Source organism: Ceratotherium simum, chromosome 10, assembly GCF_057802395.1.
Source record: "Ceratotherium simum simum isolate JZ-2026a chromosome 10, ASM5780239v1, whole genome shotgun sequence".
NCBI lineage: Eukaryota > Metazoa > Chordata > Mammalia > Perissodactyla > Rhinocerotidae > Ceratotherium > Ceratotherium simum.
In genome coordinates this window covers 4299823-4327736 of record NC_141909.1, presented here as the reverse complement: position 1 = coordinate 4327736, position 27914 = coordinate 4299823, and the positions used below count along the sequence as shown (strand labels likewise).

The 27914-nt window shown below is 39.1% G+C and overlaps 1 protein-coding gene across 2 annotated transcripts in view; it reads left to right on the top strand.

The window, feature by feature from the left end:
• MYO16 (myosin XVI) overlaps positions 1 to 27914 on the top strand; it is a 550785-nt gene that overhangs the window by 450504 nt on the left and 72367 nt on the right. For both annotated transcript variants that reach the window (XM_087435860.1, XM_087435859.1), the window contains exons 29-31: positions 7069 to 7165; positions 14182 to 14428; positions 16335 to 16606. In XM_087435860.1, coding sequence (XP_087291986.1) covers positions 7069 to 7165; positions 14182 to 14428; positions 16335 to 16606 — 616 coding nt within the window. The remainder of the gene's footprint in view (positions 1 to 7068; positions 7166 to 14181; positions 14429 to 16334; positions 16607 to 27914) is intronic.

The following is a 27914-nucleotide window of genomic DNA, read 5'->3' as shown; positions in this document are numbered from 1 at the left end:
ACTGTTCATAGCACTCATGTGGAAATGCTGGAGTTCGGGGGCTGTTTCTGTTTGGAAGAGATTACGTGGTAGCTACAGAAAGCTCTTTGCATGGTAAAAGTAGAAAGAACAGTGTTTTAAAGGAGTACAGTGACATTCTCAGAACAGCAGGAAGGAAAACAAGTCAGGTGGGAGAGTGATGAAGACATCAAAACACATAACAATATATCGTTCACATCATCATCAATAAAGAGATTTAAAAAACTGGGAGCAGATTTACATGGGTAGGGCACTTTAAGAGATACCAGGGCTTTTTTTTGGAACGCTAGTATTATAGTGAAGGAAGATGACTACTTTTAATGCAACTATGATATTATGTATTTTGTCTTTAAATGGGAAGTATTTATTAGAACAAAGATAATTTTTTTAGATCAAGAGAGATGAAAATTTTTAAAGATTAATTTCTTCTCAGTAATAATAAAATTTTTTGCAGCAAAAAAATACTCATTTACTGTAAACTATTTCTCATTAAAATAGAATCTATGGTAATTATTAATGAAACATTCCAATAATTATAGACATGGATATAAAGGGATAGTAGTCAACATAACACTGACATCAGTCAATGAGAACTCTCTGCATAAGAATGCTCTAGGCCCTTGCTGGTGTCTATAGAAGTCTCACATTGGTTTTCTGTTCTCGGGGAGTGTGTGGGGAGTTAAAATAACAGTAAATAGCATCTCTTTTAGAGGAGTAAAAGTGTTAGCTCTTCAGAGATCAATAAAGATCATATTATGGAGGGCTTTGAATGCTTAACCCAAAAGTATGCATTTTAGCTTATGGGCAACATGGAATCATTGAAAGTTTCTGGAAGATTGATAGATTGGAGGCAATGTGCAAGGTGAGTCAAAGAGCAGGTGAAGAATTAGAGGACGAGGTGAGTTCTAGCTTTTGGTTTGTGATAATCATATACCAGAAATGTGGTGGCACCAGAAGTACAAAATTTAACACCTGTTTTCTTGAACTGCATTAGGTGCATTTTTATAAAATGAATGAATTCAAGTGGTTTAAACAGATTTAATTCTTTAAGATTTAATTATTTAAAGTGGATTAATTTTTTAACATCTGAGTTCATGTTATAGCTAGTGTCCATTATAATCTCTTTCTTTGAAATTCTGCCTTCTCCATTTTATCATGTCATTTACTTTCATTTCCTTCAACTTAATGCATGTAACTTATGACTTCATATTTTTCCAACATTATCCCAGCCTACAAATATCTCACAGCAAAGTTGAGTATTCAGACAGGTATGCAAATAATGACAAAACCAAGAAATCAGTGGTATTATAGAGAGATATCTAAGGTACATTATTGACATAGATATGCTATTATAATGAATTCATTATTATAAGGTACACACTAAACTGAGAGTTCACCAAGCCATCTGTGTTTTACAGGTTGAATAGGAGTTTATCCAGTAGATGATTTAGAGAAAGGTATTGAAGAAAAAAGAAACAGTATATGTTAAGCCAGAGGAGAAAAACAAGTTCCTATTTTGGAACAGCAAGAAATATTATATGATTTGAGAATAGATAAAACTGAATGATTGAAAAAGACCCATACTATAAAAAGTCTAGTAAATATTTCAAGAGTTTGAACATTATCCTGAAAATCATGACCTGCCATTAAATAATTTTAAGCACGAAAGTAACAGAATGAGATTGATATTTAGAAAGATCACTCTGAAGATAGTTTTGCCCATGGTCTCCCAGACAGTGAGGGGTGGTTGAATGGGGGATGTTCCTGAAAAGGCGAGGCCAGTAGTGTGTAACTCCTGCAAGATCCCAGGATTGCCATGGAAACCAGGAGTGCAGGTCCCCCTACCTCTCTACAGGAGGGCAACCTCTATATGCAAACTTGGCCACCCTCCTCTGTCTCTGCATCTCTGCGGTTGGAAGCAGCAATCAGAGAGGAGGAGGAGGAGGAGGAGGAGAAGGAGGAGGAAGGGGAGGAGAAGGAGAAGAGAGCAGCTTCACAGGTGACTTGCTCTTTCTCTCTAGTACAGCCTCAGGCCGTCTAAACTCCATCTCAACCGCCATTCCAGCAGCTGTCTGTGCTCCCGCAGCCTACTCCTCTAAAAAAGTCTGAAAACTGTGGCGGTAATTGAAGCTTTGGAAGTCATCAATGACAATTCTGTTTAATCTTTTAAAATCTGTCACCTCAAAAAAAAAATCCTACTGGTTTTCTAATAAAAATAGCAATGACTATAATTCACAGATGGTTTACTTTTACAGGAGTCAGAATGACATTAACATTTTAATATCAGATCAGAACACTCTGCGCCTAGAGAGCGCACCGGGAGAGGGCTTAGTAGGAGAACGTCTCAACCTCTCCTTTTCTCTCATTGTGAGAAACTCTTTTCATAACAGAATGCAGCTAAAATCAAGAATGTAGGTGATTTGAACATTTGGTCTCATTTGGATGAACCCTAATTTGTTGGATTTGATATAGCACACTAAGGCATTGATTACTGAGTAACTTCACATGAATTCATTCCATAGAAAAAATTAAAATGGCCAACACTTTTCTCCTGATCAACATCATTAACAGACAATGGAAATCCCTGAAAATTTAGAATTCATCTGATCTTGTCTGAGTTTTCCTGATAAAGAAAGATTCCCAGATTTAAGCCCCCACTAGTCCTTAGTGTCAGTGATAGCAGAGGACTTGAGGACTAAAATGCATTATCCAGAATATTTTCTGAGGAATAAATTCAAAATACTACTAAATGGCTAATTTCGATCTTTAAGGAGAGAAGAAACATTTACTACACACATGACATCTCTAAAAGACCTGCAAAGTCAAATGTTAAAATTTCCAATGGGCATCTCCAAATATTGCCAATCCACAAATAAATTGTATGATAAAAAATAAAACAAATAAATTCGCTGGTTCAGGTCCCGGGCGCACACCGAAGCACCACTTGGTGAGCCATGCTGTGGCGAAGTCCCATATAAAGTGGAGGAAGATGGGCACGGATGTTATCCCAGGGCCAGTCTTCCTCAGCAAAAAAAGGGGAGGATTGGCAGATGTTAGCACAGGGCTGATCTCCTCACAAAAAAATAAATAAATAAATAAATAAATTAGTCCATTGGATAACTGTAAAGTAAAACCAAATAGTGGAATGAAAAAAAATTTTTAATCATCTGAATGTGATGGTAGCACAATAACGAGTCATTTCCATGAAGTTTTTAGTTTTGTCTTAGCGGGATACTTACAATGGAGATTCATACTTCCAGCCTTTCCTACGTCCAATGAATCAGAAGCCCGGAAGCCCTCCCCACTTATAAAGCCCTTGATTTTACCTCCACAGGGGGAGTTTTCATGGGCACAGCCACACCAAAAGCTCTCCAGCAGCTTTGGGAGTTGGCCTATCTTCTGGCTCCCACCGTGACATGTGTCTGCCTGCATTCCACCTTCCCTTGCACACGTCCTATGTTTCGTGCTCCCACCCTGCTCCTCCTCTGTCATTATCCCAATCCATGGCTCCCAGCAGAACTCCTTTTTTCTATCTCCAAGTCTGGCCTGACATGCAAATCAGCGTGCAACACTCAGATCACTTCTTAACTACCCACTATCGACTCCTATGAGATCTCTAATATATCGTGAAAAAAATCCACTTCATCCATATTTACCCCTCTTCTAATTTAGCCTCCATAGATGAACTGAAAATTGGCTATTTCCTGAAAATACTCTATTATGAGGTTTCACTTTTTCTCACTTTCTTTGTCTTGGTGGGGGAGGGGGTCAGCTGAATCATCGCTCCCCAACCTTAAGTTTTATGTCTACATCATTCATGGACCAATTTCATTCCACTTTTCTTTTTACATTTACTCCCTCCATCATTTATTCTATCACCTACAGACTTCCATGACTTATGCCCAGCTTGCTGAATAACTTCAGGGTCTGGCCTATGTTTTCATTGTCATCATACGTTATTTTCATCCTTGAAGACATTATTATCTGTTTCTATGACTCATCTTATACCAGGACTTCCCAATACCTCATCTTCTGTCTCTAATCTGAATCACCTCTCCCCACATCCCTACCACTTGTGAAGTTTAAGAATATATCTTCGTATTCTTCAGAAGATGTGTGTGTGTGTTTACATATATAATATATAGTAATATTAATATAATTTTATATATATGTATAATGGCAAATATGCCATGCAATATAAGAATAATAAGGAATCATTCATAGGGTGCTCTGGGAACACAAATGAAAGTCATCAAAGCCCTACCGGAAGTGGAGAAATGGGTATAAAAATTTAATAATGGAGATGGGGTTTGATTTCAGTCATAAGAGATAAATAGGAGTTGGCCAGCAGACAAGCAGCAGTTGTAGAATCTTCCAAACCCAAATTGTTGATTGATTATATTTTCCTGCCTCCCCAACTACCTCCCAAAGCCAAACCCAAAAATCCATTCTCCAGACAGTTTTAAGAAGCAGCTTTGTAAATTTTAAATATAATTTCAAAAATTGTTTTTGTAAAATTTGAGTCAGATCTTCTTTAAATCTTCCAGTGTATCCACGTTGTTCGTAGGGCAATGTCCACGTTTTTCCTGGAATTCTCTGCACGAATTTGCCACCAGGTACATGCGCAGCCTTCTCCCTCCCCGTCACTCTTCCTCGTCACTCCCCACAGCTGTGCTCCAAGGCAGTTTGTTGTTTTCTGCTCCTTGCCTTTCACGTGCTAGCTTTTCTACCCCACATTCATCTTCTCCCACTGTCCCTAGACACCCTGGAAAACTCCTGCTTATCCATCAAGACTAAATGGCTTAGATAACATACTTCTCAGTGAATCCTACCTGATCCCACCTTGATCACCCCCTCCTCTCTGATGGTCCTTGGGTGTAACTCTGTCGTCGCACTGAGCAAGTATTCTTGCTGCATTTGCTCACTGCTGATCTTCCCCAGTAAACTATGAGCTCCTTGAGGAGAGAGTCCTCCTTTGTATCCCCAAAATCTAGCACAATTCTGAAGATAAACCTACTTTGGTTTTTTGAATGGCCGTTAGAAATGTCACTGTAAGAGATCATCCTATCCGACTCCCTTTCTGGCCAGCGTCTCCATTTACTTAAGGGAGTGGAACTCGAATCCAGCTCTTTTCTCCCCATGTCGGGCTCCTTCTATGTATTAGCTCCCCCAATGATCATTACTGATTCCAGGCACTGTGTAGTCTTGTTGGCTATCACTCCTTTGGAGTTTCATTTGGGAACCCAGATTTGCATGAATTTTGCCTTTGGGATTTAGTTTCCCACAATGAGTTACATACCACAGTCAGTGATGAACAGAGAGATGACATGCTCCCTCCTTCCCAGTGCCTGTCTCACAGATTTGTTCTGCAGCGCTCACAGACAGTACCAACTGTTCTTCCTGTTGACTGCCAAAAGAAGTCAGCAGTTGGGAAGGGAGAAAAAAAAGACTATGAATTATGGAAAATAACTAGAGACAGAGAATGGCAATACGATGAGAAAAAAAGTAACAACTCTCTACAGCCACCCACCCAGGGAACTGTCTCAAATTTCAACCAACTAAAAGAAAACTAAATGAGGCAGGACATCTAGTCAACCAGGGGTCTCTGGACCAGGACAGTAGTTGAGAGCTTCCCCATTGATCTAACTAGGCTGACTGCCATAATGCAAGACTCAGGTCCCAATCTCTTACAAAACTGTGTGTTTCATTAAGACAACAGATCATGGCTAAGGGAAGAGTTAGATAGAAAGATGGGAAGTGATGAAATATGTTTGGAGTAAACTCAGTTTCCATGTGAAAAGGTTCATAAACCACCTTTGGCCAAGTACTCTGAAGACAAGGCAAGTCTAACCTATAAACCTTTCCAGTACCTAATGGTGTGTACATGCAGGCAAGCTTCGGGTGTCATTGTGATGTATCACACAGGCTGTGGGGTGTTATCGTTTTAATGTCCCCAGCTCATGCTTGGGAGCACACCTGTTAGTCTTCCTCTCATCTTAATGGTGTTTGTCTCAAGTGCTAAGAATATAATTATGAACATATCACAAGGTTTGCCTAAGCAGTATTTTTTCTTTTCTAACAGAATATCACCTCAGAGCTTCCCCAGCACTTTATGTTTGTATTTACCAGGCTTTCTGAACTTATTTATGTTTGCTTCCCCTAAGAGACTGTGAGCACTTACATTGTGAAGGGCATTCCTCACACCTACCACAGTTCTGTGAATACTTAGAACACACAAGAAAATTATTTTTAAAATGCGTGGATATGGCTTATTGTTATGTGTTTTTAAGCGTTTCTTTGGCAGCCGTCTTCCTCAGCAGCAGCACGTGTAGACTAGATGCATGCCACTAGAGCCTTTCGTAGAAACTGATTTGGTAACCTGTTGACATTCCCTTTAAAAAATTCTAGAGAGGAGTGTTCATTGCACAGCACTGTTTACGCAAGCATCTGGAAGATTTTTGCTCATGGACAACTTTATTCAGGTGTTTTTCTTTTGTGCTACAGTTCCATAATTGCAGCTGTATAAACATTCAATTTATAATAATATATGGTGTAGTGGAAAAAATAATTGAAGCAATTTTGTGGGTCAGCTTTATGGTTATTGTTGGTCTTTTTGTTTGTTTTCCTTTTTGTTGACTCATCCTCCCTGCTTTGAGTTGAGGAAACAAAAGGATCACCAATTAAAGATGAGAGTCCAGCTCTGGAATAGAGAGTTCTCTGATGGGGTGGTTTTATCTTCCCACGAAGAGTTGAGGCCCATGTTTCTCTTCTGCACTGCATGGTGCAACCTCTTCAGCTATAGTATGTAGGCGTTTGCAAACTTTAGTGACCATGTGTACACACAGCAAACATACTTATTAGAACAAAACCTTCGGGATTGTGATTACATGTAATGGTGTTAAAAAAAGATAAGGAAGATGTACTGGAATTCATTTTGTTAGCTTTGTTCCTTCTAATCCTCTTCTGGAACTATCTCTTACCTGATGATTTTCTCATCATTATTTTGGTATCTTCACGCTGTTAAATGTTTTCCTGCTGTTTGTGTTGTAGATGGGTGTCCGAAAAGTGTTTCTAAAATACTGGCATGCCGGCCAGCTCAATGATTTGTGCCTACAGCTGCAGAGAAAAATTATCACCTGCCAAAAAGGTAACCATTACACACCAACATTTCTGAGCTTTTTTGAGTTGTAAATACAGAATCAGTTAGCGCATCCCCACGTTTAACGTCAATGGGCTCTACATTATCGTGGACCGCTGCCTCCGTTCCACAACCCCGCATCCAGGCAACCAGCTTTGGGAGTTGAGGAAGCACCGTGGCCTAGTTTGCTCTTTACCCGTCTCTAAATCTCCGTGTGCAGACACTGCGCTTGCGTTACTGGGCAGTCTTTCTATCTGGAATTTTATAGCAAATTTCCACCTAAACCACAATTTGGAAGAGGGGATATTCATATCTTACAATTTATGCACCCCCCACCTTGCAGATATTCATGCTTGTTGATCCTTTCAAGGAGCACAGGACAAGCAGAGTGCACCTTTGAAGCCTCAGTGGGAAAACCCCATGCGGCACGGAGGTGCAGCAACTGGGCCAGTTCGGTCGGCACCACTGGTGTGCTAGGGTCTGGAGGACTGGAACGGCCAATGAGCCAGACCACATTTTATATAATTCTACATACGCCTAGGAAAAATCCTTGACTTTGTTTTTCCTTTGTGAAGTGATACTAATATTTGGAGAATTATCTTTGATAGCAGATAGCATCTACTTCTTTTTAACTAGGGGAGAGATTCCATTTAGAATTTTTTTTCCTATAAAAACCCAAGTGACTGTCAAAAATGGGTACATTTAAAAAATCATAACTATGCCCCACATAAAACATATATACTTAATAGATTTTTAATTTGCTTAATAATTTAATTAGATTACATATATATAATGAATAAAATATTTAAGGAAAGGTAAAATAAGGAGAAATTCATCCTCACGCTAGTTTTAGATGGGACCTACTGTAATGAGCTTAGCCCTCTGGGATATTTGAAACTGTTACAAAACAAGAGCACCTCATAGGATGCAGAAATCGGTTTAAGCCTCTGTCCATTTGAGCCCCTGTGGGACCTGTCCAGGCGGGCCCCTTGTGAAATCTCCAGAGGTCTCATCGTTTTCTGATGATAAAAAGTCCTGCTATAGGCTAGTCCCTCAGACAGTCCATTCAGAATTTAGCAAGTCCAGTCCAAGTAAAGCTCAAAATTCAGAACTTCATGCCCAGTTAAAGCGTCCCTCTTCGCCGTCTCAGGCCCACGGGTGGGGAGTGCACGTGGTTCTCACCCCTACCTACTCAGGTGCCCCCAGACCCTCCAGGGCTGATGCCGGAGAAGGGAGGGGGCAGGGCAGCTCTTCTGTCTGACTGGCACCAGTGTGACCTGGCATTGGGTTTCTCCAGTGGGCGGACAGGTGTTAAATGGCTCTGTGCATATGCGGGAGCATTTCAGTGCTCCCCTGGGCTCCCACCTGAGAACTGGCAAGACCTATCCTTGGGACAGTCGCTTATAATTTCCAGTCAGTCACTGGGCACCCACGAACACTCCGTGCCTGGGCGGGGGTGCTCTCTAAGAAGAAGTCTCTTTATATGACTCCAAGCAGGCATCTCTTTCTTGAAAACCACATCTGGTGCCAAAAAACCACCCTCTGGGACCCTGAGAGGTGCAGCTTCTCCCAGCAGAGCCGCCATGCATTCGGCGCCCAGCAGCCACTGACGGCGCAGCATCGGCCTTCTCAGGCCTCACTGTCCACCGTGTCCTCCAAACTCCAGACTCATGTGGCTCTGCATGGTCTCCTGCAGCCCTTCACCAGCGTGGAGGTCAGGGGCGGTTGGGGAGGCTCAAGTGACAGAGGGGGCCCACCCCCACCTCTCGGCAACTCTTGCTTCTCTCTGGCTTGTGATGATCTGGCCTCCTTAACTTCGTCCTTCATCAGTGTAGGGAGAGGCTGGGCTCACAGGTCTGTTTAGGACCACTGCCTTTGCAATTCCTATGTGTGTGGTCAGCCCGACACACCGCCTTGTGATCTGAGCACCTGCAGCCTCAGTGTCCCCTGAGAGCTGGATAGAAATGCAGGGTCGCAGGCCACGCCCCAGACCTCCGGAATCAGAATCTGCATTTGCAGCCTCAGCTGAACGTGGGACGGAGGGTCCCACTCGCAAGACCAGTGCTCTAGCGCCGGAGCTGTGGGGCCAACTGCGAGTCCCACTTAACGTCATGTTACGGGGACGCAGAACAGGGCATCAGATTCTCCCAGAAATTCTCCTTAGCTCTAATTAGAAGAATATGTGCCCCATCTTCCATCACGGGTGCTCATTAGACATTTCTCTTCTATTTATTCACGAAGATTAAGTTGCTGTGTCCTACTGACCTGAAACAGAAGAAATGAGCAGAACTCTAGTGATCTCTTCACCTCTAAAGATAAAATGGAGACTGGTCTAAAAAACATGACATTAAGTTGAAAACCATAATTTCATATTGCACAAATGAAATAATGGACATAAAAGCATTTTTTAAATTACAGGCTCTTAAATGCAAAGCAGTCATTATTGATTTTTATTTTTACGTCTCTTGAAACAGTTCCTTCAATACTTTCTGCTAGTATGAAATTTACTCAAAATTTAAATAATCTGGAGTCATTTCCAGTTTTTTAAGAGTTCTCATTTTTTCTTTGTAAATGTTGGGGGGACAAAAGCTGTAACTTTTAGTCTTAAATTTAATCATTTTAATTTCAAGTTATTCCTAACAGAGTTTCTCTCCGACCATATATGTTTATTTTGTCCTGGATGAAAACTGTCTGTTAAAACCTGAATGCTGTGAGTTTTATAAAAGCAGTCTGTTGAAATCATGAGAAAGAGAACAAGTATCAATATCTGTTGGAAGCAAATTTATTTCTATTAGTTGTCTCTTATTAAAGATATCAATTTTTAGCAACTGGTGTAACATTTTTAAAGAGTTTTAAAAGGCTGCCTGTAGGAAATGTGAGTAAGTGGAGTCCCCCGGGACCACAGATGCCCGGGTGCATGTGAATGCAGGGGTAGCTCTGCTGGAGGAAGAGGTCTCGAGAGTCTGGCACAGCCACATTAATCTTCCCTTTATTCCGAGAGATTAAACATCTTGAATATACCCTCACCTCACCCTTCCAAAATCAGTGTCTCAATTTCTTTAATGTAACAAGAATGAACAAGTGAGAAGGCTGATTTCAGTTGTTCTGCCTCTTTCTCTCAATGTGCCGGCCACATGGTTAACACGTCTGCATTTTATTCCACGTTTTATACTTCTGGAGGTCTGATTGTACCTTTTACTGTTTAATTTTTTCCCCTTAAGATTAGTGCAGGGGCCAGCCTGGTGGCGCAAGCAGTTAAGTGTATGCGCTCCGCTGCGGTGGCCTGGGCTTCACCGGTACGGATCCCGGGCGCACACCGACGCCCTGCTTGGCAAGCCATGCTGTGGCAACATCCCATATAAAATGGAGGAAGATGGGTATGGATGTTAGCCCAAGGCCAGTCTTCCTCAGCAAAAAAAAAGAGGAGGATTGGCAGATGTTAGCACAGGGCTGATCTTCCTCACAAAAAAAAAAAAGATTAGTTCAGCATGACTGTTTTACAGTTAACTTAATACAACCGCATTTCAGAGTAACTAAACATTTAGTATTGCCATCTGAAAAAAAAAAAAAAAAGAACCTTAAGCATTTTAGATGTCTGCGTATTATTTGCCTCTGAAGCCATAATTGTGGAGAGTTGTGTTCAGCTTTCCACCTTGTAATCAAGTAAAGGCATCAAAGTGAATATTGTAGGTAACCCACATTTATTCTTCTATAGCCGTGGAATATTTTAAGGCACTTAATGTTTTACAGGATGCCCCTCCTCCCTACAGACAAGAATAAAGTGTCTTTGCTATACACATTGAAATTATAGATCTTGTTATAAAGCAAACAACTCCTTCTAATCTTAGAAACTTGGAGTTGGAAGGGAAGGCTCTTAGAGTGCAAAGGCCCACATGGGAATTCCTCTGCCTGCACCTGTCCACAGTATCCATGAAAGGGGTCCATTTTCCCCTCTGGAACATGCTCAGGGATGGGGAGCCAACTCCTTTTCTCAGAACATGCCCTGATCCATTTATACCCTGTGCTCATTGTTAGAAAGTTCTTCCTAAGAGATATAAAAGGGATCCAAGTTGGAAAGGAAGAAGTAAAACTGTCACTATTTGCAGATGACATGATTTTATATATAGAAAATCCTAAAGAACCCACCAAAAAACTATTAGAATTAATAAATGAATACAGTAAAGTTGCAGGATACAAAATCAACATAGAAAAATCCGTTGCATTTCTATATACTAACAATGAAATAGCAGAAAGAGAAATTGAGAATACCATCCCATTTACAATTGCAACAAAAAGAATAAAATACCTAGGAATAAATTTAACCAAAGAGGTGAAAGACTCGTACACTGAGAACTATAAAACAAAATTATTGAAAGAAATCGAAGATGACACAAAGAAATGGAAAGATATTCCGTGCTCATGGATTAGAAGAATTAATATAGTTAAAATGTCCATACTTCCTAAAGCAATCTATAGATTCAATGCAATCCCTATCAGAGTCCCAACATTTTTCACAGAAATAGAGCAAAGAATCCTAAAATTGTTTGGAACAACAAAAGACTCCAAATAGCCAGAGGAATGTTGAGAAAAAAGCACAAAGCTGGAGGTATCACCCTCCCTGATTTCAAAATATACTACAAAGCTATAGTAATCAAAACGGCATGGTACTGGCACAAAAACAGACACACAGATCAATGGAATAGAATCAAATAAATAACCACAAATAAACCCACACATCTATGGAAAGCTAATTTTTGACAAGTGAACCAAGAACATACAATGGATTAAGGAAAGTCTCTTCAATAAATGGTGCTGGGAAAACTGAACAGCCACATGCAAAAGAATGAAAGTAGACCATTATCTTACACCATACACAAAAATTAACTCAAAATGGATTAAAGACTTGAATGTAAGATCTGAAACTATAAAACTTCTAGAAGAAAACATAAGCAGTACACTCTTCGACATAGGTTTTATCAGCATCTTTTCGAACACCATGTCTCATCAGGCAAGGGAAACTAAAGAAAAAATAAATAAATGGGACTACATCAAACTAAAAAGCTTCTGCACAGCAAAAGAAACCATCAACAAAGTGAAAAGACAACCTAACAATTGGGAGAAGATATTTACAAACCATATATCTGATAAGGGGTTAATCTCCAAAATATATAAAAACTCATACATCTCAACAATAAAAAAACAATCCAGTTAAAAAATGGGCAAAAGATCTGAACAGACACTTTTCCAAAGAAGATATACAGATAATTATTAGGGAAATACAAATCAAAACTACAATGAGACATCACCTCATGCCCGTCAGAATGGCTATAATTAACAAGACAAGAAATAACAAGCATTGGAGAGGATGTGGAGAAAAGGGAACTCTCATACACTGCTGGTGGGAATGTAAACTGGTGCAGCCACTATGGAAAACAGTATGGAGATTCCTCAAAAAATTAAGAATAGAACTACCATATGATCCAGCTATTCCACTGCTGGGTATTTATCCAAAGAACACAAAAACACAAATGCGTCAAAATACACGCACCCCTACATTCATTGCAGCATTATTCACAATAGCCAAGACTTGGAAACAACCTAAGTGCCCATCAACGGATGAATGGATAAAGAAGATGTGGTATATATATATACAATGGAATACTACTCAGCTATAAAAAACATGAAACCTTGCCATTTGCGACAACATGGATGGATCTTGAGGGTATTATGCTAAGCGAAATAAGTCAGATGGAGAAAGTCAAATACCGTATGATTTCCCTCATAAGTAGGAGATAAAAACAACAGCAACAACAAACATAGAAATAGATACAGAGATTAGATTGTTGGTTACCAGAGGGGAAGGGGGGAGGGAGGAGGGTGAGAGGGGTAATAGGACATATGTGTACAGTGATGGATGGCAATTAGTCTTTGGGTGGTGAACATGATGTAGTCTATACAGAAATCCAAATATGATGATGTACACCTGAAATTTATATAATGTTATAAACCAATGTTACCTCAATGAAAGATAAATCAAATAAAATTCTTCCTCACATTGATCACAAATATGCCTCCGTAGGATTTCCCTGTTGGTGGTCTGCTCTCTGGAGAGCTGAGACCACATCTATATGGTCGGAGGCTGCGGCAATGAGTTTGGCCTCATAAGCGTAGAGATTTGAATCCTGGCTCTACCGTTCATTGGTTGTGTTTACCTGGAGGAATTTTCTTAGCCTCACTAAGCTTCTCTTTCTTTGGGTACAAAATGGAGATAATGATATATTAATTATCATTTAGTTTTGGCATTAAATGATAGAATAAAGTGCCTAACATATGGAAGTGCCTTTAAATGGTGGTCATTATTTTTATTCTCAAGCCTCACATTTGTTACTGACATAATAGCAGTTTCAAAGTGTGTTCACTTACTTGTTTCCCCGGTTCTTACACATTTTTCTAGCCCTACTTCCCGGGAGAGCAGGAAGGATGTTCTATACTTCTACACAATCTCTTATCACAGTCTTAAATGCAATGTTAGTTTTTCTAGGAGTTGAATCACAGTCTTATTAACAATACAAGCATGATGTTTTCGAAGACTAACTCCAGGAGCCTCAGATGTTTCTGTTGTAATCTGATAGAATGAAAGTTGATCTGTGCATCCCAAAATGGTCCAGTTGCAGCCACATCCCAGAATTCTCTGGTGCTTGAACCTAGTTCTTTCCCATTGATTTTATTCCAGTCCATCAATGTCCAGCCTGTGTTACCAAAAGAAGCGTGGAAGCTTTATTATAAATGTTACCTGGACAATCTCATTCAGGTTAAAGATTTTTGACTCTAGTGTTATTATTACTGAATTTAGATATCTTTGTTAACACAAGATTAGAAGGCTTTAGTAAATTCTTATTCTGGGTTAAATGTGTCTTCTTTTATAGCTGCTCAGACATATATGTATTGTGACTTTTGCTTGTGTGTGCCTGCGTTTTTCCCTCTTGCTCCTCTTACTGACTCAAGCTTGTGTTCTTTTGTGGAAGTTATAAGAGGATTTCTAGCACGCCAGCACTTGCTTCAGAAAAGGAGCATCAGACAACAAGAGGTCACGTCCATCAACAGCTTTCTGCAGATTACAGAGGACATGGGGCTGAAGACCTATGATGCCCTGGTCATTCAGAACGCTTCGGACATTGCCCGGGAAAATGACCGGCTCAGGAACGAAATGAATGCTACTTACCACAAAGAGAAGCTGGAGGCCAGGAACAAGCCAGAGGAAGGAAACAGAAGGTAAAGACAGATAGTCTGCAATTTTAATTACCTCTGTAATTGATCTAATGAAGTCAAGAAAATTCTGACAGCCCATAATGCAAAGTTCAATCAAATATGACAGTAGTTATGGGAACAAGCATGTATGCATGCGTGGTTTGTTACTTGAAACCTCCTAGCAGTCTAAAAGGATGCTTTTCCTGTGCTTCCTTTTCATGAAATAGGTGCTCTCTGTGTTAGTTTAGTTATATGAAATAATTATTGCTTCACCTACAATGCTTGCATCATTTACCAGCTCAAGCATGAAGTTTTAAGGCATCTAGTATTTCTGTCTTAGCAAAAATATATAGCTAGGTTCTTGACATCTTTATACAAATGTCATGTATATAAGGCTAAGTCAAAGAAACTTCTGGAAATTTGAAAAAAATGGAGAAGCCACTCTGGAAACATAAAAGTAGCGAAATCAATAAATGGTTTTATATATTATATTTCCTTTAGTATACTGTCACATTTTCTTTGCCAATTAGGATACCTTTGGGAAAAGCTTTTTACTTTAAAGTTTACTTTGGATGCTGAGTTTGAAATAGAAACGTGAGCGCAACCTGGTCCTTCTCCATTTTATGGCTCTTTCCTCTCTGTGAATGATGAGAACACCTATGATTCACACCCCTCTCCAGAAGGGCAGGAACCCAGGTCTTTTGAATCCTAATTTGCTGCCAGGAAGATGTTTGTTTTTCCATAGGAACTTGGTAATATCTAGTTGTTTCTCACTGAAAATGACTTCCCTGCACCTTGACTGCCTATGTCAAAAGATTTTTTATTAAAGTGGAAATGGTGATGTGTCTCTCACTAATTAACTTCAGATATCTCAGTGATTAAACACTGAAAAATTCCCTTTGTACAGAAAACTGTAATTAAACATTACAGGGAAAACAAATTATCCACTGAGTGCCATGCTTTCATCTTCAGCTAGTTCATTTTCTACATGGGTGTCTGGCTCTGCCTTGTGGTAGATCCCAGCCCTGTTGCTGCTCTGCCACGCAAAGATATAATTATAAAGACAAATGCTCGGAGACTCCTTGTAACGTGACTGCATTGGCATCTCGCTAGTACATGATTACATTGACATGTGAAGCCAGAAGGCATTTTTCAAACCAGATAACTATTAATTTTATATGAATTCCAGAATAATATTTATTATTTTCTCTGCTGGAGCTAAACAGCCACCCCAATTTCTCAATTTGATTATGTATTCATTTGCCTAATATAAAATTAAGTGAAGAAGTATTTGTGTATTTGTTTATTGAATAGCAGCAGTTCACTTGGCATTGGGCAACCAGATGGAGCAACAGAAGAAAAATAATAATTCTGCACATAATTAAATAGTTGCTGATGGAATTTAAATGGCAGGGGAAAAAGAGGAGAGAGAAAGATCCAAAATGTAAATTTCTGATAGTTTTAAGTGGAGTATATACTCTTTTGCAAGGGGAAATGATGATGAACTCCCAGCATCTGATGCATCAGTACCTCTCTATTAAGATGGATTTCCCAGAAATTATCATTCAGATTGAAATTCTGGTTTCTTGATTTGCTTAATAATCAGAGTGTGAAAAATTCATTCAGTGAATGCCTGGTAGAAAATGTGGCACTCCTTAAGAAGTGTTGCGTTTGTGTGAGATTTTTAAAAAATCATAATGATGAATCTCCAACGTGCTTATATATCATAAAGCGGGAGCTGGAAGGATAGGCAGCTCTCTCTGGATGCGCCAGGCACCAGAGAGCTGCATACACATCCTCCAGCTGGGCAGGGAAGGCTGTTTACCAAAAAGCTGTGATGATGTCCGCTTCAGCAGGTTCATTGTTACCACCTGAATAATGCATCTGGGCCTCTCTGGTGGAGTGTTGTTTGTGTTTTGTTCCCCCCAAGAGCTGAAGACAAGGGTGGACCCAGGCATTTTCACTGCAGCTCCGTCCCAGTCCCCATGGCAGTGGACGGCCTGGTCCAGTCCCTGGCTGGCCCATCCACCCGGTCTCCTTCTCTGCACTCGGTGTTCAGCCTGGATGACAGCAGTGGCCTCCCGTCACCACGGAAACAGCCTCCACCCAAGCCAAAGAGGGACCCCACCACGCGGCTGAGCGCCTCCTATGAGGCAGTGAGCGCCTGCCTGTGGGCCGCAGCTAAGGAATCCGCGAGTGAAGGTTAGCCACTGGGAAGGAGGAAGCTGTTGGGTTATTGGTGCTCTGACTTTGGTCTTTGAGGGCCCCATGGGAGTATGATTGCCCTAATATATTTTTAAAAGAAATAAATCCAATTGTTGGCTTTCTGACAGCTCTTTAATCATTAAATATAAATAATATTTATTCAACTCTCTAAGCCTCTTAGGGAAAAGCTACTTACATATTATTTCCTTAACTCCCATCCCAACTTCAACATTCAATGAGGAGCCTCAAACCAGAACAATTCAGCAAGTCAGTCGCTAATCCATGTAAATTTTCACTAATTAAAAAGCTAAAAAATTTTATCAGGCTTCCCTGTTATCACAATCTAATTAAAAATTAAAGCTGCTTGGGCCGGCCGCATGGCTTAGCGGTTAAGTGCGTGCGCTCTGCTGCTGGCGGCCCCGGGTTCGGATCCTGGGCGTGCACTGACACACCACTTCTCCGGCCATGCTGAGGCCGCGTCCCACATACAGCAACTAGAAGGATGTGCAGCTATGACATGCGGCTATCTACTGGGGCTTTCGGGGAAAAAAATAAATAAATAAAATTATAAAAAAAAAAAAGTAAAGCTGCTTTATCATGCGGTAAGTGAAACGATTCATGCAGAGGAGAATCAGGTCATGGTGAAATTCAGTCCGTGAAACTTTTGGGACCAGACAACAAAAGTTTCTGCACTGGTGGTCTACAAATATTTATGCCAAAAAGAGTAAATCACAGCTTATTCTCAATCAGAGCTCTCATAGATTAGTTCATGTGACTATTATTGCTTAATTATTAATTTCTAGAATTATGAAAAATAGAGGAAGTACTTCCAAACAAACAAAGCTATCTTCCCTCATGGGCTTTACATTCTAGTGGAGAAGACAGATGTTAGTTAACACAATAAACAAGTAGACACAGGTTGTATTTTAGAGGATCATTGTCACAGAGAAAAATACATGTGGTAGGAGGTGGTAGTGAAGGGTGGGAGGGTTGAAATTCTAAAGAAATGGCTGCATAGGTTTCGCTAGAAAATATTTTCTGAACGTAGGATGGAACACTATTCCTTTGGTAAATAAGTGAACCAAAAATGCAAATGCACAGCAAAGCGATCAGCTCACCTTTGGGAAAAGATGGCTGACACCATGGAGACATGGAAAGACCATGGGCCAGAAGCCTGGAACAATGAGTAGACCCCAGATATCTTCAAAAATGCTTTTTATTGGTATCTTTAAGAAAGAATAGATCTTTAGGAGAATTTTTACTAAAAACAGTGTTACTGTTGTAAGATATGTGTCATGTTACAATAATACTTAGATGGAGATGTAGGAGAAATTCATAATTTGGGGGAGAAGAGTCCAAGTGTGTGTTTTTAGTGTCATGGTAATAAGGATGACAATGAAAGGTGAGAACTGACAATAGGGAAATCATCTAGAGGAGGGTCTTCAGGTGGATGTAAATGTGAACATAGAGACAAAGCTAGAACAGGGCTCCAGAGAAACATGGCACCCTCCCAATGGACTGTGCAAACTTAAAGAGGCTGACAGTCTACACAGATCATAAATACACTCCCCGAGAAAGTAGAATAAACAGCATTTCCCTCATTATTACTTTTAGAACTCTGTATTAGATTTATGGTACAGATCTGAAAAAGGGGTGACTGAAATAAGAAGAAAGATTTTTTTGGCATGCGGGAGGAGGAAGAATAGTATCTAAAAGGCTAAGACTAATGAGATGTGGAGAATGTGAAACAAAGACTCAAGATAGCATCATAGATTGAAAAACCAATACGAAACAAGACTGAAAACTGCAGTGTACATGAGATGGAGCCCCATCCAAATTTGAACGAGCTCTGTAAATTTAGATAACTAGGCCTCAAAATAGCCTGTAAAGTCTGAAAACACTTTCTGTTGGTGTGCACCTCAAAAGACTCACTGCCCTGGAGTTGAGATTTGGGGGTTATCAGGTGCCAACTAGTCACACGTTGTGAATGGAGACAAAATATTGAGAATAAAATTGGGCTCTCTCAGATGGGCAGCAAAAAAAATGTCAATTAAAAAAAAAGTTACTCAAGAACCAAAGGAGATAAAAATATATACCAAAGAAAATGACAGAAAAAAAAGATTAATGAAGAGGAAGTAAGAAAGACCGCAGATGTAAAAGTTTTAGATTCCTTACTATGGGGAATCACAAGGCCCACTGTTTGAAACACATGAGGTGGTATCTTTAGACTTGCAAGATTTTTGTGAAAAATTTAGGTTCTTGGAAGCTAATTTCAGCTCACATGTGACTCTAAGTTGTCTGTAGGTGTCTCCCCCACTGAGTCCCACCCCAGGGAACTCATATTTTGGAAGCTTGTGAAAGGGTGAGTGGATAAATTAGTTCCTTTTTTACAGTCTGCATTATGCGTTCGTTCTCACAATACAGGATTCCTACATCCTGATGGCTGCACAACCAGCACCACATCTCCTGCGCTGGAGATGAACTCCTGCATTCGGGAGTGTGCTCTACGTCGCGTCTTTAAGAATCAGCAAATTAATCTGCTTAGTTGGATAGATGTGCTGGTTAGTCTTGTAGCATTAGGAATCAGGAGCCAGTGAAGAGACTTACTCTCTCAGGTCGTCAGTGCTCAAGATTTCTAACCCGTAATGTGACAAAGATGGCTACACCCATATGTGACAATCTAGCCATCAGCAGTGGCACTGGTCCCATTTATGGCTTTGTGACAGGAGCAGAAGGTGGCCGAGGAGAATAGAAGCGAAATCAGTTGTAGCACCTTAGACATTTCTCTCAGCACTACACCATTCTAGTACATTCTCAACTTGTGTTGTCCAGTACAGTAGCCACTAGCCATGTGTGCCTACTTAAATTTAAAATAATTTAAATTTAAATTTAAAATTCAGTTCCTCAGAAATTAGTCACATTCCAGGTGCTCAACAGCCACAGGCGTGGAATTTCCTGTCATAACAGGAAGTTCTCCCAGACAGCAGTGATTCTAAATGCTTCATGTTTTTGCCACAGGAGCAATACTCAGCTTTTTGCACTAAATATTACATGTCACAAAATTATCCTTCTTCTGCAAAAGATAGGAAGAAAATTGCATCACTATTTAAAATGCTCTGTGAACCTTGATTTCATAAGAAAAAGGACCACAGCTGAGTTCAGTTTATTATCTGAGCCATTCCTTGTGACCGATTGAAAAATCGAGTTCCGATTCTTTTCTTTTACAAATAAAGCTGCTAATCGATTCAGAGGTTATAGAGTGACAGGAGATCGGATTGGAGAATGGGGACCAAGGATCTTAGAGAAACCAATAATTGGGTCACATTACAGTTGGTATCTTTGAGCCCAGTCCTGTTCTTATGAACACGTGCCCTTCCTATAGGTTTTCATCCAATAAACATGGTCGTAGTAAAGAGAGGCAGGATGGAAGGCTCATTTTTTTCACTACTTTTTGTGCCTCAAAAGCTGGAAACAATTTTATGGGCCAGTAAATGTTAACAATTGTTTGCAAACTATTAACAAAGTAGAGCCAACTATTTGAAAGTACTATTTTTTAAAAGTCTGGGGTTGCTCTGTGCAAATAGTGACTAGGAAAGGAAGAACAGGGCCCTGGCTTCACTTGCTCTTTGCTGGAGCGCTCCCCGCTTGAGTGTCCCTCTGGAGAGCTGATTCTCTGCTCAAGGTGCAGGCTGTCTCCCAACCCAGTGATGACTGGACGGTGAAGTGGTTGAGGACAGGTTTCTCTCGGACACTCTAGGCTCCATCATTTCCCCCTTCTGTGATGTGACTTCCACACTCATCCTCCTTCAGACTCCAGCAGCCCATCCCTTAGAAGCAACATCTTAAGGAATCCATAATTTTTTTTATTGTAGTAACATTGGTTTATAGCATTATATAAATTTCAGGTGTACATCTTTATACTTCTGCTTCTGCGTAGATTACATCATGTTCACGACCCAAAGACTAATTACAGTCCATCACCACACACACGTGCCTAATCATCCCTTTTGCCCTCCTCCCTCCCCTGTTCCCCTCTGGTAACCACCAATCCAATCTCTGTCTCTATGTGTTTGTTTATTGTTGTTTTTGTCTTCTACTTATGAGTGAGATCATATGGTATTTGATTTTCTCCCTCTGACTTATTTCACTTAACATAATACCCTCAAGGTCCATCCATGTTGTCACAAATAGCTGGATTTCATCGTTGCTTATGGCTGAGTAGTATTCCATTGTTTATATATACCACATCTTCTTTATCCGTTCGTCCCTTGATGGGCATTTAAGTTGCTTTTAAGTCTTGGCTATTGTGCATAATAGCCAAGCAATAATAGCCAAGCCAAGCCGATACAGGGGTGCATGTATCTTTACACATTTGTGATTTCATGTTCTTTGGATAAATACCCAGCAGTGGGATAGCTGGATCATATGGTAGTTCTATTCTTAATTTTTCGAGGAATCTCCATACTGTTTTCCATAGTGGCTGCACCAGTTTGCACTCCCACCAGCAATGTATGAGATTTCCCTTCTTTCCACATCCTCTCCAACACTTGTTGTTTCCTGTGTTGTTAATTATAGCCATTCTGACGGGCATGAGGTGATATCTCATTATAGTTTTGATTTGCATTTCCCTGATAGTTGATGATGTTGAACATCTTTTCATGTGTCTAGTGGCCGTCTGTATATCTTCTTTGGAGAAACGTCTGGTCAGGTCTTTTGCCCATTTTTTAATCAGGTTATTAGTTTTTTTGTTGTTGAGATGTATGTGTTCTTTATATATTTTTGAGATTAACCCTTTATCAGATATATGGTTTGCAAATATCTTCTCCCAATTGTTAGGTTGTCTTTTCATTTTGTTGATAAGTTTCCTTTGCTGTGCAGAAGCTTTTTAGTTTGATGTAGTCCCATTTGTTTATTTTTTCTATTGTTTCCCTTGCCCGGTCAGACATGGTACTTGAAAATATGTTGCTAAGACCAATGTCAAAGAGCATACTGCCTATGTTTTCTTCTAGAAGTCTCATGGTTTCAGGTCTTAAATTCAAGTCTTTAATACATTTTGAGTTAATTTTTGTGTATGGTGTAAGACAATGGTCTACTTTCATTCTTTTGCATGTGGCTGTCCAGTTTTTCCAGCACCATTTATTGAAGAGACTGTCCTTTCTCCATTGTATGTTCTTGGCTCCTTTGTCAAAAATTAGCTGTCCATAAATGTGTGGGTTTATTTATGGGCTCTTGATTCTGTTACATTGATTTGTGTGTCTGTTTTTGTGCCAGTACCATGCTGTGTTGATTACTATGGCTTTGTAGTATATTTTGAAACAGGGAGTGTGATACCTCCAGCTTTGGTCTTTTTTTCCTCAGGATTTCTTTGGCTATTCGGGGTCTTTTGTTGCTCCATATAAATTTTAGGGGAATCCCATAATTATTTTTAAAAAATTACAGTACAACTCCATTCTCAACAAAACATAGTTTATAGGTACAAATACAAGAATGGTCAGCTCTGTGCCTAATTTGGAAACAACGTTCTGTTTTTTTCTTTTTTTTTTTTTACTGTCTTGTTTATATCTTTATTCTAGAACAGCCCTTGGCACATAGTAGGCACTCAGTAAATATTTATTGGACAAGTAAATACATATTATAGAAATATATTTCTTTATGCTGCTTCCATTAAAGCAGAATGAGCTTCTTATCAATAAATCAAAAATGAGCACAATTTGCCGGGTTCAAAATAGACACTTGAGATTTGCCAGACTTGGTTTGCCAGCATATGTTTAGCAGAAGTCCCTTTATAATATTTTTTTCTATCACCTGAAATTTGGCAGAAATTAGGTCTCCCATGAATGCTGTCCTGAGATTGTTGGCCATATATAGATGGCCAACAGGCACACGTTGGACATATCAGGAGAACACCATGGCATGTTTCTCATCTTACAACACATACATCCATTCAGCACAAATTAAGTGTATTCCATGATCCTGGCTCCTCCCTGAGGGCTTTGGAGACCAGTGGGGGAGAAAAATGGGCAAACATTATGAGAAAAGCAGAGTGATAGCCAAGAGAACGGGTGGGTGTGGAACAGAGAAGAGGGTTCACCCCTGTTGGGAACCAGGGAAGGGTCGAGAAGAACATTTCAGCGCCATTAGGCATGTGGGGTGCCATCCAATGGGTAACGATGGGGTGGGAGCAAAGGTAATGGACTCCTCCCACCAAAAAAAATGTTATAACAAGCTTGAAATATATCACAGCTCAGTAGAAACCCTTTGTCCAATTTGTAGCTGGTCGTAAATCGACACTACATGCACTCGTGTATGTAGCTCCAGCCAGCTGGCGTTTATTTAGGCATCCTTTATGTCCAAGGTCCTGTGCTGGGCCCTACGTTTGCTCTGAAACTAGGCAAAATCACACCAGAGGAACTGGAATACAAAGGAAACATACACACACAGATACAAATATTTTCTTGATGAGCGAGCTTTTCATTTCTTATTTCTCATAAATTACATATGTATGTATCTTGTTCTCAGTGAGAATGGGGCCAAATAACTTGTGTCCTGGTGAAAATGGTGACTTAAAAGGCACTCGACATTCCTTAGTTTTGTACAAGAAAATTTTTATCTCCTAACGGAAGCTAAAGATGACACTAGATATTGCATAGTAGCTCAGATAAGAGTCAAGTTTATGAAATAGTGGTGGCTTGAGAATGAGGGGTTTAACCCTTAAGTTACTGTTATGCCACCAGGACCTGCCCTAAATGTGTCCTGTGACCATGAACTGTCTACCTGAACCCATCTCATTCACATTTTCAATTAGTCACAAATGTTTTACCCATATATCTTATGACTAAAAAAAATTAAGAAAATTCTTTTTTTTCCATATCCAGCAAGACTATTCTTTCCTTATTTTTTTAATTTCTTTTTTTATTGAAGTATAATTGACATACAATATTCTATTAGTTTCAGGCGTATATCACAGTGATTCAATATCTATATACATAATGAAATTATCACCACAATAAGACTAGTTACTATCTGTCACCATACAAAGTTATTACACCATTATTGACTATATTCCCTATGCTGTACATTATTACATCCCCATGACTTACTAATTTTATAACTGGAAGTCTGTACCTCTTAATCCCCTTCAACAATTTTACCTGCCCTCCCAACCCCTCCTCCCACAGGTAACCACCAGTTTAGTTTGTTTCCTGTATCTATGAGTATGTTTCTGTTTTATTTTGTTTGTTCATTTGGTTTTTCTTTATGCATTTTTTTTTCTTGTGATGAGAACTTTTTTTATTTTTTGCAGAGAAAGATTCTCCCTGAGCTAACATCTGTTGCCTATCTTCCTTTTTTTTCCCCTCCCCAAAGCCCCAGTACATGGTTGTATATCCTAGTTGTAAGTCCTTCTAGTTCTTCTATACGAGCTGCTGCCACAGCATGGCAACTGACAGATGGGTGGTGTGGTTCTGTGACTGGGAAATGAACCCGGTGATAGGTTTAACCACTAGGCCATCAGGGCTGGCTCTGTTCTTTTGTTTTGGTTTTTAGATTCCACATATAAGTGAAATCATATGATATTTGTATTTGTCTGACTTATTTTACTCCGCATAATACCTAGGTTTAACCACTAGGCCATCAGGGCTGGGTCTGTTCTTTTGTTTTGGTTTTTAGATTCCACATATAAGTGAAATCATATGGTATTTGTATTTGTCTGACTTATTTTACTCTGCATAATATCTTCTAGGTCCATCCATGTTATCATAAATTGCATGATTTCATCTTTTTTTATGGCTGAGTAAGACTCTTTTTGATCCATTCAACTATTGATGGACACTTAGGTTGCTTCCATATCTTGGCTACTGTAAATAATGCTTCAATGAACATGGGTGTGTACATATTTCTTTGAAGTAGTGTTTTCATGTTCTTTGGATAAATACCCAGAAGTGGAATTGCTGGATCATATAGTGGTTCTATTTATAATTTTTGGAGGAACCTGCATACTGTTTTCCATAGTGTCTGCACGAATTCACATTCCTATGAACAGTGCACAAGGGGTCCCTTTTCTCCACCTCCAACCAACACTTGTTATTTCTTTGTATTTGGATAATAACCATTCTAACAGGTGTGAGGTGGTATCTCATTGTGGTTTTGATTTGCATTTTCCTGATGATTAGTGATGTTGAGTATATTTTCATGTGCCTCTTGGCCATTAGTATGTCTTCTTTGGGAAAATATCTATTCAAGTCCTCTGCCCATTTTTTAATCATGTTGTTTGTCTTTTTGATATTAAGTTATGTAAGTTCTTTATATATTTTGGATATAATCTTTGCAAATTGCATGTATGATTTGCAAATATCTTCTCCCTTTCAGTAGGTTGCCTTTCATTTTGTTTATGGTTTCTTTTGCTGTGCAAAACTTTTTAGTTTGATGTAATCCCATTTGTTTATTTTTGCTTTTGTTTCCCTTGCCTGAGGAGACTGGTCCAAAGAAATATTGCTAAGACCAATGTCAAAGAACTGACTGCCTATGTTTTCTTCCAGGAGTTTTATGGTTTCAGGTCTTACATTCAAGTCTTTAATCCATTTGAATTTATTTCTGTGTATGGTGTAAGATAGTGGTCTAGTTTCATTCTTTTGCCTGTAGCTGTCTGGTTTTCCCAACACCTTTTATTAAAGAGACTGTCTTTTTCCCATTGTATAGTCTTGCCTCCTTTGTCATAAATTAACTGAGGATATATGCATGGATTTATTTCTGGGCTGTCTATTCTGTTCCATTGATCTGTAAGTCTGTTTTTCATGCCAGTACCATACTATTTTGATTACTATAGCTTTGTAATATAGTTTGAAATCAGGGAACATGATACCTCCAGCTTTGTTCTTCTTTCTCAAGATTGCTTTGCCCATTCAGGGTCTTTTGTGGTTCCATACAAATTTTAGGATTCTTTGCTCTAGTTCTGTGAAAAATGTCATTGGTATTTTGATGGGGATTACATTGAATCTGTAGATTGCTTTGGGTAGTATGGACATTTTAACAATATTGATTCTTCCAATCCATGAGCATGGTTTATCTTTCCATTTATTTGTGTCATCTTCAATTTCTTTCATCATTGTCTTATAGTTTTCAGAATATAGGTCTTTCACTTCCTTAGCTAAATTTATTCTTAGGTATTTTATCATTTTTTGATGCAATTGTAAGTGGGATTGTTTTCTTAATTTCCCTTTCTGATAGCTCTTTTTACTGTATAGAAATGCAACTGACTTCTGTATATTAATTTTGTATCCTGCAACTTTACTGAATTTATTTATTACTTCTAATAGATTTTTTGGTGGAGTCTTTAGAGTTTTCTATATATGGTATCATGTCATCCGCAAATAGTGACAGTTTTACTTCTTTCTTTTCAATTTGGATGCTTTTTTATTTCCTTTTCCCTCCTAATTGCTGTGGCTAGGACTTCCGATACTATGCTGAATAAAAGCTGTGAGAGTGGGCATCCTTGTCTTGTTCCTGATCTTAGAGGAGAAGCTTTCAGCTTTTCACCACTGAGCATGATGTTAGCTGTGGGCTTGTCTTATATGGCCTTTATTATGCTGAGGTACGTTTCTTCCATACTCACTTTGTTGAGAGTTTTTATCATAATTGGATGATGAATTTTCTCAGATGCTTTTTCTGCATCTATCAAGATGATCATGTGATTTTCTATCCTTTGTTTTGTTAATGTGGTATATCACATTGATTCATTTGCAGATATTGAACCATCCTTGCATCCCTAGAATAAACCCCACTTGATCATGGTGTATTATACTTTTAATGTATTGTTGAATTCATATTACAAATATTTTGTTGAGGATTTTTACATCTATGTTCATCAGGGATATTGGCCTATAATTTTCTTTTATTGTGATATCTTCATCTGGTTTTGGTATCAAGGTAATGCTGGCCTCATAAAATGAGTTTGGAAATGTTCTTTCCTCTTCAATTTTTTGGAATAATTTAAGAAGAATAGGTGTTAACTCTTCTTTAAATGCTTGGTAGAATTCACCTGTGAAGCCATCTGATCCTGGACTTTTGTTTTTTGGGAGTTTTTAAATTACTGGTTCAATTTCATTACTTTATAATCAGTTTATTCAGATTTTCTATTTTTTCATGATTCAGTCTTGAAAGGTTATGTGTTTCTAGGAATTTATCCATTTCATCTAGGTTTTCCAATTTGTTGGCATATAAGTGTTTGTGGTAGTCTTGTATGATCCTTTGTATTTCTGTGGTGTCAGTTGTAACTGCTCTTTTATTTCTGATTTTATTTATTTGGACCCTCTCTCTTTTTATCTTGATGAGTCTGGTTAAAGGTTTATTGATTTTGTTTATCTTTTCAAAGAACCAGCTTTTAGTTTCATTGATTTTCTCTGTTATTTTTAGAAGAAATTGTAAATTCATTTTTAATAGCTCTTAAATCCATATTTGAAAATGAACTATTATCAAGTGCTTGTGTGGATACACACACACGCACACACACACACACAAAGAAATAGCCATAAAATCAAATTAGACTTTAATTCTCCTACTGTAGTTTTCTAATTTTAGTTTATGAAGAATTAAGCTTCCTAGTTCCCACCCTGAGAGATTCTAATTTAGCACTTATGGAGTATGACAGGAAACTGCACTATCCACATTCTTAGTAAAGCACCCCAGGTGATCTGATATTACTGAACCCCAGACCACACTCTAAGAAACCCTATCACTCATAATTAATTTCCAGTTGCGTAGTAATAACAAGATGATGATGATAATAGCTGACATGTATCAAGTGTTTATTATGTGCTGGGCATTATGCTAAGTATCTTCAATCTTTAGAACTACCCAATAGATTGGGACTATCATCATGACTCTTCTATAGAGAAGACATTGAGTTTTAGGGAGCAGTGGTGTAACTGTCCCATGTCACATACCCAAGCTTTCAACCCAGCAGTCAGACACTAGAGGCCAGTCTCTCAACTGCCGCCTAGCAAGCCATGCTACTTTTATTTATAATAGTTTAATACAAAAAAGGTTTTCATTGCATCTAAAGCAAACCTTGAGGGACTATCATATAAGTTATGTACTGTTGCTTAACAACTCATCTAAAACTTAGTGATTTAAATAAAATGCAGTCATTTTGTTATTATCTTTAGGGTTCTGGTTATCAACTGGGCTCATCTGGGTGGTTCTCACTGAACATCTTTCATGAAGCTGCAAGTGGTGGCTGGAATCATCTGAAAGCTGGTCACTCACATGTCTGGTGCCTCAGACATCTGAGGACTGGGACTGCTTGGGC